General features: G+C 40.3%; 1 protein-coding gene across 1 annotated transcript; it reads left to right on the forward strand.

Annotated features, from left to right (window-relative positions):
• The first annotated feature begins 11,485 nt into the window (after positions 1–11,485).
• Positions 11,486–13,001, forward strand: LOC143964098 (olfactory receptor 5AR1-like). Its single transcript, XM_077473805.1, has one exon. It carries the CDS (start codon positions 12,038–12,040, stop codon positions 12,983–12,985), a length of 948 nt encoding a protein of 315 aa, XP_077329931.1. The 5' UTR covers positions 11,486–12,037; the 3' UTR covers positions 12,986–13,001.
• The last annotated feature ends 677 nt before the right edge of the window (positions 13,002–13,678 follow it).

Consider the following 13,678-nt stretch of genomic DNA (forward strand, 5'->3'; position numbering starts at 1 on the left):
ATACATCATATTCTCGTTTTCCTATTTATTTCAATTGATCCGTGCAAAACAACTTTTTATATTTTTCTCTTATTCTTACTTGCCACTATCATATATACTACCTAACCATCCTTTAGACACAAGTATTTACAAACATACACACAGACATAAACACAAAAAAAACAAAAAAAATAAAAATAAATAAATAAATAAAAAAATATAAAAAACACACGCACTCTCCGGGCGAAAAATCCATAGCGTAGTTTCCATAGTGAGTTAAATATCACAAGCTGACAAAGGAGGAGAATGTTTATACCCACATCTTCCTTTGAATACTGCTTTTACTGTCCCACTCAAACAGAAAAAGAAAAAAACTATACTAACCACCCAATACAGACTCCCCCATTACCAATGAGGGTGGAGCTACCCGTGGATCCGATATCCATCGTTTCCATATTTTAATCCAGTTATTGGATTCTCCCCTATTGCAACCAATTTGTTGTTCTTTCAAGATGTTTTCATTTACCTGAAGACGCCAGTCCTCAAGTAAAGGTGCATTCGAAGATATCCACCTTAGAGCAATTAACTTACGTGCAATAAACAATAGTCTGGTAACTAATATCATCACCTCCCTGGGAAAGAAACCTTCCTCGTCCAAATATCCCAGTAGACATGTCATAGGGGTCCTGTCGATATGCGTATTACATGTAGCATTGATTGTATTTACCACCTCTTGCCAATATCTAGCCACTTTTGGACAATTCCACATCATGTGTATTAAATCCGCTGGAGACTTTTGACATCTAGGACACTCTGGAGAATCGCGTCTGCCCCACTTAAATAATTTAACTGGTGTTCTATATACCCTATATATTATAAATAGTTGCGTCAGGCAATGAGCCGGTGATAATGATACTAGGGGTACCCTTCTCAAAATAATTTGCCAGTTTTCATCTGAGATGTCCCCTATGTCTCTCTCCCAGCCTGTTCTACCCGGGCTGACAACTTTATCCTGATATAGTCTCATCAATTGACCATATAAAGACGAGATCAAGCCCTTTTTTTCCTCCCCCCTTGCTAATGATGTTATAAGTGGGGTAGGTTTTATCACTATCTTTTCCCTTCTAAACTGAGTTTGAATCGCATGCCGTAATTGTAAATATTTATAGAAGTGACTAGAAGGCAGTTGAAAGGATTCTTGCAGGTCCTGAAAGGAGCGCAGAACGTTATGTGTAAACATCTGTTCTATATATTGAAGCCCCTTAGAGTGCCAGCTTTCGAATCCCTCCAATTTATATAGTTCTTTGTATTGCTTATTCCCCCAAAGCGGGGAGTATTTTGAGACTCCTTCAAATTTCATTATACTCCTCATTTCCTTCCAGACTCTATTCATAAGTGTCGTTGTTAGACCCCTACCGGTGTTACCCAGGGCTCCGGATTCCAACTGAGCCACAAGATTATATCGAAAACTGTTATTTAACAGTAAAACCTGTATGGGGTCTTCCCAATTACTTTCCCCCCAGCCTGCAAAATGCTGAAGCTGGGAGGCTATGAAGTAGAGTCTTGGCTGTGGTACCGCTAATCCACCCCAATCCCTTGCCCTCTGGAGAATTGATAACTTAATTCTCGGGGTTTTTCCTTTCCACAATAGCCTACGAAATATTGATTCTGTTTTTTTGAACCATTTTAAAGTTATCCATATCGGTGAATTATGGAGTATATATAACAATTGAGGGGTCCAGATCATTTTTATGAGATTTGCACGGCCTACCACCGATAATGGCAATTTGGTCCACGCCATGCTCTTAAGTTGAAATTTGTTAAGAATAGGTGACAAGTTATCCATTAAATAGTTTTCTATTCTAGAGTTTATAATTATTCCCAAGTATTTAAATGATGACACTATTTTAACTTGAGGGGCCTCTTTTAACCTGGACAGACTAGGATTGTCTAAGGGAAGTAGTACGGATTTATCCCAATTAATAATGTAACCAGAAAACGATCCAAATTGTTTTATTAGTGACATTAAGGAGCTTAAAGAACCTTCTGTATCCCCAAGAAACAGTAATGCATCATCAGCATACAAGGAGATTTTTTCAATCCTCGTTCCTCTAATAAATCCGCAAATAGATTCTGCCTGTCGAACGGCCTCGGCCAGTGGTTCAAGGGCCAGTGCGAATAGTAAAGGAGACAGGGGACACCCCTGTCTTGTTCCTCTGTATAATGGGAAAAATTCTGAAACCGTGCCATTTATTTGCATACATGCCCTCGGAGTGGCATACAGCATCCTGATCCACCTTATAAACTTGTCCCCCAGGCCAAACAAACCCAACACCTCCCACAGATATGTCCACTCGACACTGTCGAAAGCTTTCGCAGCGTCGAGTGACAAAATCGCTCTTGTCCCAATATTATCAGTTGGTATTTGCATATTCAAATAAAGCCTCCTTATATTAATAGCTGTAGACCTTGTTGGGATAAAGCCACATTGGTCACGATGAATCAATCCCTGTATATGTCTACTTAGTCTTTTAGCCAGGACCCTGGCTAAAATCTTAGCGTCCGAGTTCAACAATGATATCGGGCGGTAGGATTCCGGAGCCAAAGGGTCCTTTCCCGGCTTTGCTAATACAATAATACAAGCATCCCTCATAGATTCAGGAATCCTGAATGATTCCAAAGCCTGGTTAAGGACCTTCAATAATTCTGGAAGCAAAACCTCACCATATTGTTTATATACTTCTGAGGGTAACCCATCAATACCCGGGGCTTTATCATTTGGACTTTCTTCCACTGCCTTAATCAATTCCTCCAATGTCAGAGGAGCACCCAGTTCTTGTTTATCATTTTCAGAAAGAGAGGGGAGTTTTAAAGGTTCTAAAAACTCTCTAAGTCTTGTCTCGGAACAATTAACTTTATTTTGATATAAATTACTATAAAAATGAACAAAGGATCGCATTATTTCCTTCTGGTCATAAGTAATATCTCCCTCCACTGTACGAATAGCAGAAATAATTTTACTATCTTCTTGGGATTTAGCTATTACTGATAGCATTCTGCCTGATTTTTCCCCTTCTTCAAATCTGCGACATCTAGACAAAAAGTCAGACCGCGCAGCCTTTTTCATAGAAGTTTGTTTATATAATAATTGTGCATCCTTCCACACCCTACGATTAGAGGTAGTAGGACTCTGAATATACTGAACTTCTTTCTGCTGCGCCTCTGCTGCTAACAGCGATTCCCGTTCTCTACATGCTTTTTTGTAGACGCTTATGGCCTTAACCAATAATCCTCTCAAAAATGCCTTCATGGTGTCCCATACTACCTGAGGTGATGTTGAGTTATTATTAATTTGAAAAAATTCAACTAAGGCCAACCTCATTTCATCCCCCTGATGGGGAACTTTAAACCAGAAAGCAGGAACTCTCCAGTTAGACCTAATTTTAGACTTTATTTTATCTACTGTTACTACTAACGGTGAATGATCTGATAAATCTCTCGTTAAATAATAAACATCAGAAACCCAAACAATAGCTGAGTCTGTTCCCAAGAACATATCTAACCTTGATAGGGTCTGAAAAGTACCAGAGCAACAAGAATATTCTTTAAAAGATGGATTCCTAAGCCGCCATATGTCATACAGTCCAAGCTCCTGAATATAATTGTAGAATGTAGTATTCACATTAGGGCCTGCTGGATATCTGTCCATGCTGGGATTACATACATTATTGAAATCCCCCATAATAAACATGGGGGTCCCTGGATTATCAGCCAATATCATCCCTATCTGTCGCATTACTTCACTGTTATATGGAGGAGGGATATAAATAGACCCCAAAATACATTGCGTAGAAAACAGTGTACATACCAGCAAAACAAACCTACCCTGTGGATCTATCCTTGCTTGCTTGCAGGAAAACTGGACCTTTGAGGAAATTAATATACTTGTTCCTCTTGCGTAAGCTGAATATACTGAATGGTATTGAGTAGTGTACTTTTTATTCTGTAATAAGCTAACAGTATCTTTAGTTAAATGTGTTTCCTGCAAGCAAACAATCAACGGGTCATGCTGGACCAGTTTATTGAACATAGCACGCTTTTTAATAGGGTTCTTAATCCCTCTAATATTCCATGACCATATTCTGATCTTATTATCCATTAATAATTATATATACACACACATGACATGGTGCCCATATTGTCCACATGATCCCCAAAATACGGTAAACCATACAACAGTAAGTCATTATACGGTCTTCCTCCATTTGAAGAGTTACAGACCTGACCAGCCCAACATTCAGTTGATCTCTTAAGCGTATCGTACTGTAATAGACATAAACAAAATAATACAACAGCATCAAGCAGTAACATGTAAATTGTCGCCCATACACACACACATACATCCATACACACACAAAAAACAAAAAATAAAAAAAAAAAAAAAAAAACAAGAAAAACAGAAAAAAAAAAAAAAAAAAAAAAAAAACATTGTTTCCCGCAGGAAGGTGTATACAGGGGAGAAGGAAAAAATCCATCCAGGCTTGAGCCCTAATGAGGAGGAGTTCTTGTACTATTGCAAGTACAAAAGCAAAAGCAGGGGCTCCTGCCTAAAAAAAAAATATATATATATATATATATACATATACACACATACACATACACACATACACACATATATACATATATATACATATATACACATATATATATACATATATATATATATACATATATATACATACACACATACACATACACATACATACACACACATATATACACACACATGCATACATGCAATCTCAAATTTAGTTAAAGGGCAAGTACAGTGTATTTTTAGGAAGCATACATTTTCTGTTATAACTGAATCATTTACCTGAAAGTAATTTTTGATATGTACTTTTTAATTTTTATTTTATTTTACATATTAATACTTAGGCCGACTTATTAAAGAAGCTGAGAATCTTCACATTAAAAAAAGAAAAGTGAAGATATTCAATTAACTTATCCAATCATGTGAAAAGCAAATCCCTATTTGATCTGCTCTTGATTGGAGAATTAAAAAAAAAATTCACACAATTTATTACCCGAAGATTCTCAACACCTTTAGTAAATCAGCCCAATTGCATCCTTAAGAATTGAATCTCAGTTTTGTATCTGTGGTCTTCAAAATTATTATAATGTACTGTATGTGCTGTTTTTTAGTACATGTTCTTCAACAAATTTTTTTAACACTGGAGCTGTAAAAGAGAACAAAAAGAATGTTTGCAAGTAACAATATGATTGGGAGAATATGTGGGATTACCCTATGCAACACCTGGTCTCCATCATGGAAAGATTTATACAATTTAAAATTCTTTATAGAGTCTACTTCACTCTCCAACGGTTACATAAAATGTTTTCCATACACTCATCTAAATGCTGGCGCTGTTCGGAAGACCCTGCCACATTTTTACACATGTTTTAGGACTGTCTGGGCATTAAAGTTTTTTTGGACTAAAATTTCTTAATGCATTTGTTACTACCATTTCAATACCTGTATCCATTGATGTTTGTATATTGGGTCTAGTTCATTTGCTAGCTACCTCTTGGGCCTTGAGGATTTTGATAGGACTGTTATTGTTTAATGCTCGCAAGTCCATACTCCTCAAATGGAAATATCCACAGGCCTCTACTTTAGACTTCTGGAAATCTGTTGTTAATAAAATGGTGCCATTGTATACGAGGGGGGGCTGATAAGTATTGAGCCTTACCCAGAAAAAATTGAGCTAGGAAGCTGTAATTGCCACACTATTCTAAATATTATCTCAGGAAATGTGATGAAAGTCCCTTCAAATAAAATTCTTCCGACTGCTGGTGTAACCACTCATTTGCAGCATTAGTTACCTCCGGAATATTCCCAAATCATTGTTTCTTTAGGTGTTTTTTGAGATTGGGTAACAAATAATAGTTAGAAGGAGCCAGTTTGGGCGAATAGGGTGGATGGAGAATCACTTGAAAGCCTAAGGAGGTCTATTTTGCCATTGTTTGACCTGCAGTGTGTGACCAAGCGTTGTCATGCAACAGTTCGGTTATCAAAAGTTTTGGGATCCACTTTGTTGCAAGCTTTTCTTATTTCCAAGTTGTTGTGGATAATGGCACCAACTCTCCCACATGATATTCCCAGATATGTAGCAATACTTTTGGCTGATATTCGGCAGCCCTCCATGGTCATGTCATGGATGGCTTTCACATTTACAGGCACAGAGAAAGAAACAGGCCTTCCACTGGGTTTCTCACTTTCAACACAGAAATGGCTAGTTTTTTAAAATTGACAACCCAATGTTTTACTGTTGCACTGTCACTGTCACCTAAAGTTTGTGACATTTCATCATGGATCTGCTTTGCACTTTTCTCTTGGAGAAACAGGAACTTGATCACGGTCCTATGCTCTTCAACATTGAATTTTTTCTGGAAGTGCTGGCATGTTCACTTTGGACCTGAAAAAAAAGATGTTAAAATCATAGATAGTTATTTTTTGCACCATTGAATATAGACAAATTGGCCAGTACACCCTGCAATTTACAGCTTCCTAGTTAAATTTTTTTCTGGGTAAGGTTCAATATTTATCAGCACCACCTTGAAAATTTCCATATGAACCTTGAAGATGCCCTAACAAAATCTCTGTCATGGTTATGCAATAGAGTTTGTCTGCCTACCTGTCTCCATGTGTTCATCTCTAGAGATCAGCTGACCCTTGCCTGACTGCTTTTGTAATCCATCCTCTGGCATGGCTCCACCCTAGCTCCTATCAGAGAACTCTATATTAGCCTGTGCACTGCAGGCCAACTTTGTGTGTTTGGCTTCCTGTTACCTGCCGTGTGCTCTTCTGTTGTTCTGTTACCGACTTTGGCGTGTCTCTGACTATCCCTGTTTGCCTGTGATCCTGACCTTTTGGCGTGTCCCTGACTATCCCTGTCTGCTTGTGGCCCTGACCTTGGCTTTATCCCTCACTATCCCTATCCTCATGTTGCCTACTGTGGGTGTGAGCTGGGGGACCCTGGTGGTCGCGACCTGGAGCCAGTTGCAGCCCAGTCCATCCTCACCACTAGAGGCTCTGGTGAACACCTACTGGCTCTTAGACTCCGTGCCCCAGGGAATCTTACTCTCTAACCCCAGTGGGATCTGTCTTGGTGCTCCGGCAGCCCTGCCTTTCCTTATCACCTTGACTCCTGTCCGCAGCAGTCAGACGTAGTGTCCACAACCTTGCGGTGCACTCCTGATTCCTAAGATGTGCATCTGTCACCTGGCCTCTAGGTGACCTGACAGTTTGATCAGCCTTGGACCCGGCTGATGTGACACTTCCTGCAGTCGATCCTTTGCAGGGCATAGTTCGGAGAATCGAGACCCAGTAATCTAATCAGACTCAGGTGATGTGATTCCTTCAAGATCTTGCTTCCCGCTTCAAGCAGCTGCAGGCTTTCTTGGGGACCCCAAACCTGCAGCCTCAAGTACAGTCAGCAGCTGCACCTATCACACCAGTCGCATCCACGCATTCATTATTACTACCAACTGGCCCCTTCCCGCTAGCCTCAAGGCCACACAGTGCTTTCTTGGCTTCAAAAATTATTATAGGCAGTTCATAAGGAATTACTCTTCCATTACCATGCCTATTATCGCTTTGACCAAGAAGGGTGCGAATGCCAAAGACTGGTCTCCCGAGGCTGTCTCTGTGTTTCATGATCTGAAACAGGCCTTTGTCTCTGGACCTCTCTTGAGGAGACCAAATCCTGGGGACCCATTTTTTTATTGAAGTAGACGCTTCTTCGATGGGGGTGGAAGCTGTGCTTCTTCGGTTCTTTGAGAAGAAACGTCAACCATGTGCGTTCTTCTCCCAAAAAAATTCTCAGTCGGAGAGAGAAATTATGCCATAGGTGATCGGGAACTTCTCGCAATTAAATTGGCATTGGAGGAGTGGCGTCATCTCTTGGAAGGTTCCCCTCACTCTATAACGATCTTTACTGATCACAAGAATCTACAATACCTACAGAATGCTAAACGTCTGAACCCCAGACAGGCCAGGCGGAGTCTCTTCTTTTCCCGTTTTAAATTCACAATTACGTACAAACCTGGTTCCTGCAACGGTCGAGCTGATGCGTTCTCTAGGTAATTTGACACTTTGAACGTGGAGTCCACCCCTGATCCTGAGCCGATCATTCCTACCTCATGCATTGTTGCCCATTCTACCACCCTGGAATCAAAAATTCCTCTTGGCAAGACCTTTGTTCCCACGGAGCTAAGAGCTAAGATCCTTCGTTGGGGACATGATTCCAAGGTGGCAGTTCATGGTGGGTTCCTCTGATCCTTCCTGCTCATCAGTCGTCACTACTGGTGGCCTAATCTCCGCTCGGATGTTAAAGACTACGTTAAGGCTTGTCACGTCTGTGATCAGTCTAAATCTTGCACTCAAACCCCTGCTGGTCTTCTCATGCCCTTGCCCATTCCTAAGGAGCCCTGGTCTCATATAGCCATGGATTTTATAACTGATCTTCCACTGTCGGAGAATAATACGGCCATTTGGGTGGTAATCGATCGGTTCTCCATGATGGCTCATTTTGTCCCTCTTCCTATGACTTGTTCTTCTGACATTTCAGCTTTGGCTACTGTTCAGAAATCATTCAATTCCATGTGGGCTGACGTTCATGATTCCCTCCAGAAAGCTGCCTACAAATTCAAGAGTTTTGCTGACCGTCGCAGGCGTAAGCCACCTTCTCTTCAGCCAGGAGACAAAGTCTGGCTCTCCACCAGGAACATCAAACTCCGGGTTCCTTCTCTCAAATTTGCCCCAAGATTCATTGGTCTGTACATCATAACTTCTAAACTTAATCCGGTTTGTTTCAAGCTCCAGATTCTCAAAAGCCTCAAAAGCTCTAACTCCTTCCATGTTGCCCTTCTGAAGCCTTTAGTCCTCAATAAGTTCTCTCGTCCTCTCCCTACCATAGCACCGGTCTCTGAGGATGATCAGGAGTACGAGGTTAGCCAAATTTTGGATTCCCGACTCTGTAGAGGCTTTCTCCAGTACCTTGTGCACTGGAAAGGGTTTGGTCCTGAGGAGAGGTTGTGAATTTCGGCTTTCCGAGGTCTTTGCACCTCGTCTGTTGAGTAAGTTTCATTTGAAGTTCCCCTCTAAACCTGGTCCCAGGCGGGGAAGGGGGAGGCCTCGTAAGGGGGGGGGTACTGTCATGATTATGCAATAGAGTTTGTCTGCTTATCCGTCTCCATGTGTTCATCTCTAGAGACCAGCCAACCCTCACCTGACTGCTTTTGTAATCCATCTTCTGGCATGGCTCCACCCTAGCTCCTATCAGAGAATTCTATATTAACCTGTGCACTGCAGGCCAACCCTGCTGATCAACCTTTGTGTGTTTGGCTTCCTGTTACCTGCCGTGTGCTCTTCTGTTGTTCTGTTACCGACTTTGGCGTGTCCCTGACTATCCCTGTTTGCCTGTGATCCTGACCTTTTGGCGTGTCTCTGACTATCCCTGTCTGCTTGTGGCCCCGACCTTGGCTTTATCCCTCACTATCCCTATCCTCCTGTTGCCTACTGTGGGTGTGTGCTGGGGGACCCTGGGGGTCGCGACCTGGAGCCAGTTGCAGCCCAGTCCATCCTCACCACTAGAGGCTCTGGTGAACACCTGCTGGCTCTTAGACTCCGCGCCCCAGGGAATCTTACTCTCTAACCCCGGTGGGATCCGTCTTGGTGTTCTGGCGGCCCTGCCTCCTTATCACCTTGACTCCTGTCCGCAGCAGTCAGCCCTAGGGTCCACAACCTTTGCGGTGCACTCCTGATCCCTACGGTGTGCATCTGTCACCTGGCCTCTAGGCGACCTGACAATCTCTAAGGTATGGGATATCTGGACAGAATTCAGGGAAACGGGTGTCTCACCGTCCGTGCCCCATGATTATTGTCTATCTGCTTCCCAGTATTTAACATATTTCATTGTAATGTGAGTAATTGTTCTCCTGAATCCCACTTAGTGCCTACTAGCAGAACTGAGTAAGGTCAATTTGACTTTGGTTGACAACTTCTTATGTTTTGCATGCTATTATTTTATTTTTACTTTTTTCTTCCTCTATTTTTTTGTTTTGTGTTGGATATGCCCAATAGGCTTTGTTTTGTATACTTTAACTTTTAAACAGAACAAATATAATTTACAAAACAAAAGTAGCAATGCGAGGATAGTTTTAAACATGTATATAAAAAGTAGATCAATCCAGAAAACTTAATGTGCTTCGAATTTGTTTACTTGGTCAGTAAGGTTAAGTGAAAATGACAGATTTTGCTACCTTGAAAATAAGAACATTTCACCAAAATGTCATCAATTGGACAAAATACAACAAAAAGTTAATGGGGAAGATGAAATTAGGTAGCTTTGTGATGTTTTTAAGGACCCACTGGGTTTTTAAATGGCTCCTGAAGGTTATGGAGGCTACTTCAAAGTATCCTGGACTCTGCTTGTACTAAAAAAGTACCACTCATTAATGTCATTATTTTTCATCCTTTAAAAAAAGAAAAAAACTGACAATGAAAAAATTTAATTAAAAAAATCAAGATCATAAAATTAAATAAACCAAACTACCCGAAATGCAAAAAAAACCCTTCTAAATAAAAGGTTACATTTTAAGTAATTTAAGTAGCACAATGAGTGAAATTAAGTGGCAAAATGTATAAAGCATGGACTATGACATTTACCAAGCACTGAAATGTAAAGTTTTGAACAAAAAGAAAAAACTGTGAGCAATAAAAATTTAATGAAAAAAATGTAAGAACAGAAAACTAAATAAGCTAAATTACCCAAAATGCAAAAAACCCCTTCTAAATGAAAAGAAAAAAAAAGAGTAAATTTTGCATAAGTGACCTAATGGGGCAGGTTTATAAAACATTGAATGTGACATTTACCAAGCATCGAAATTTAAAGCTCTTAACAAAAAGAAAAAAACTGACAGTAAAGAAACGTTAGAACATAAATTTAAATACACTAAACTACCCAGAATGCACAAAACTCCTTCTGAATTAAAAAATAATAATATAAGTACATTTTACCTTAGAAGCCCAATGAGTGAAATGAATGGGTATTTATTATATTATTATATTTATAAAGCATTTATTAAAATGTAAAATATATACACCGGCAAGATACACCGGTAATGAATATTTGGTGAATGTAGCATTTGCTGCTTTATAAATATACCCGCTAATTGTTTCAAATTGTACTGAAGTCACTAAATTACATTTTTCTTCTTCTAAAAAAAAAAACTGTAGTAATGGCGATATACAGAAAAAAAACCTTTAGGGCTGTTTCACACGGGTGGCCAGGAAGCAATAAAAACAGGTGGCTGAGCAGAGGTCTTAGCACCCCCAGGGCCGTCCACCTAAATTCTAACATTATAACTGAACATACATAAACATGCCATGGCCATGATGCTTTGCTTCGCACACACAGTCATTTTACATTGGTCTGCAGAGTTTGATAGTCAATGAGATCACTGGGAAGTCAATGGGAGCTCACTTCAACAAGGAGACAAAAGGCTTATTCCTCTTGAGAATAAAAAAGAGAAACATTCAAGAGGTGCCAGGATCACCTCCTAAATGACTGTCGCCCATTGTAATACCACCCAAATAAAAAGACATCTAGCTCAGCTTTTCAGAAAGTGGTAGGCACTGCCACTGGTGTGAAAGAGCCGTTACTGAAAGAAATAACATGGCTAGCATTATTCTCCTTCTCTGCTGAAATTGATAGTGGCCTGGTTATATCATGAGGATTCAATGTCTTCAATACTTCCTGGTGTAGAACATATACTGCATGTTGAACAAAGCTCTTTCTAACTTTGCTTGCTGCACGCTTGTCCTTTGTTGCTGACCTAAAAGTTTGAGTTAACAAGATGATTAGGTTTTTTTTTTCGTAGAAGGAGTTCAGCTATAACAGTCTACATATTTTTCTCGGCATAAGATTCATTTAAAAAATCCCTGCTCATATTATCCAAAATGTAGGTCCATTCCTAATCTAGAAAAAGTTCAATGGCTATGGAAAACATCACGCGGGTGACAGTGTTTGTATTTTCTGGGCTAACCAATAGTGATAAATTAATCCCGTTCCTCTTTGCTTTTTTCTTGATGGTGTACCTTGTGACCATAATCGGAAACATTGGCATAATTATTCTTGTCCTTGTTGCCTCCAACCTCCACACTCCAATGTATTACTTTTTGAGTTGCCTCTCAGCAGTTGACCTTTTCTACTCTACATCTATCACTCCTAAATTGTTGTCTGACCTTTCATCCCTCAGGAAGACCATATCATTTAGTGGTTGTGCCTTACAATTTTTGTTTTTTGCTGGCCTAGCAGGAACTGAGGTTATCCTACTCTCCAGTATGTCGTATGACCGCTACACTGCTATCTGCCACCCCCTTCACTATGTTTCCATCATGACCAAAAGAAAATGTTTGTCTCTTGTTGGTTTCTCCTTCTTCATGGGCTTCCTCCAGTCAGTTGTACAGACCAGCTGCTTATTCAATCTCCCTTACTGTGCCTCGAATCTTATAGACCATTTCTACTGTGACGTCCCTCCCATACTCCGGTTGTCTTGCTCCAAAACACTTCTTTGCAGCATGTTAACTATTGTCGTTGTTGGTTGTTATTGTTTTTATTCACTGTCAACAATCCTGGTCTCTTATGTTTTTATCTTTACCACCATATTACGTATAAAATCTTCTGAGGGACGACAGAAAGCTTTCAGCACTTGCTCTTCCCATCTCATGTGCGCCTGCGTCTTCTTTGTTTCAGTTTTTATTACTTATTTGAATTCGCCTTCCAGTGCCTGGGACAATAAAAACAAAGTGGCTTCTGTCTTTTACTCAGTAATGACCCAGATGTTGAACCCTCTTATTTACAGCTTGAGGAACAAAGAGGTGAAAAAGGCCATCAAGCAAGCAATGCGTAGTATTTTACATGCATTTCAAATTTTATAAATGTTTAAGGTTAAAATATACCCACAAAGGATAATATCCAGCTCGCTGCCGTTGAAATGGTACAGAAAAAGGCGCCTTCTGTCTCACCATATTCTGGCATGCGTCTCACTGCTCAAACGAACATGACATCATATGCGGTCCACGGGAATAGCGACAGCAATCCGACCTCTATCTATTCGACCATGGACTGCATGTGACGTCACGTCCGTTTGAGCAGTGAGATGCACGCTGGAATCTGGTGAGACAGACGGCGCCTTTGTCTGTACTGTTTCAACGACAGTGTTCTGGACATTATCCTTTGAGTTAAAACATTTATGCTGGTCGAGCTGGTGTCAGTCTGGGCACCTTGACATGTAAGCGCGTATATTTGGGGACTGGTTTTAAAAGGGACCATTTTTAATAAAACTGTGTTGCACGATCACCGTGTTTATCTTCTTTCTGGGTGATTGGTGTATATCCTGCTGAGAGGAAGGAGCATCTGTGAGCTGGAAAATGAGAAAACTTGGAACCCCATGCTGGGAGATTGTAATAATATCCTAATTCATGTTTGTGGTCCAGCAGGCCTTTTGGCTCTGGTAAGTGAGCATTTGCATCATTGGTGGTGGAGCACATTTTTTTCTTGGAATCATATAAAGATGCACGGTGGATTGGAATCATTTAATTAAAGTGCAAGGACTTGGAAATGGTCACAAT

The sequence above is a fragment of the Lithobates pipiens genome, unplaced genomic scaffold (assembly GCF_037356315.1).
Source record: "Lithobates pipiens isolate NorthernLeopardFrog02 unplaced genomic scaffold, aLitPip1_a1.2 Scaffold_8, whole genome shotgun sequence".
NCBI classification, from domain to species: Eukaryota; Metazoa; Chordata; class Amphibia; order Anura; family Ranidae; genus Lithobates; species Lithobates pipiens.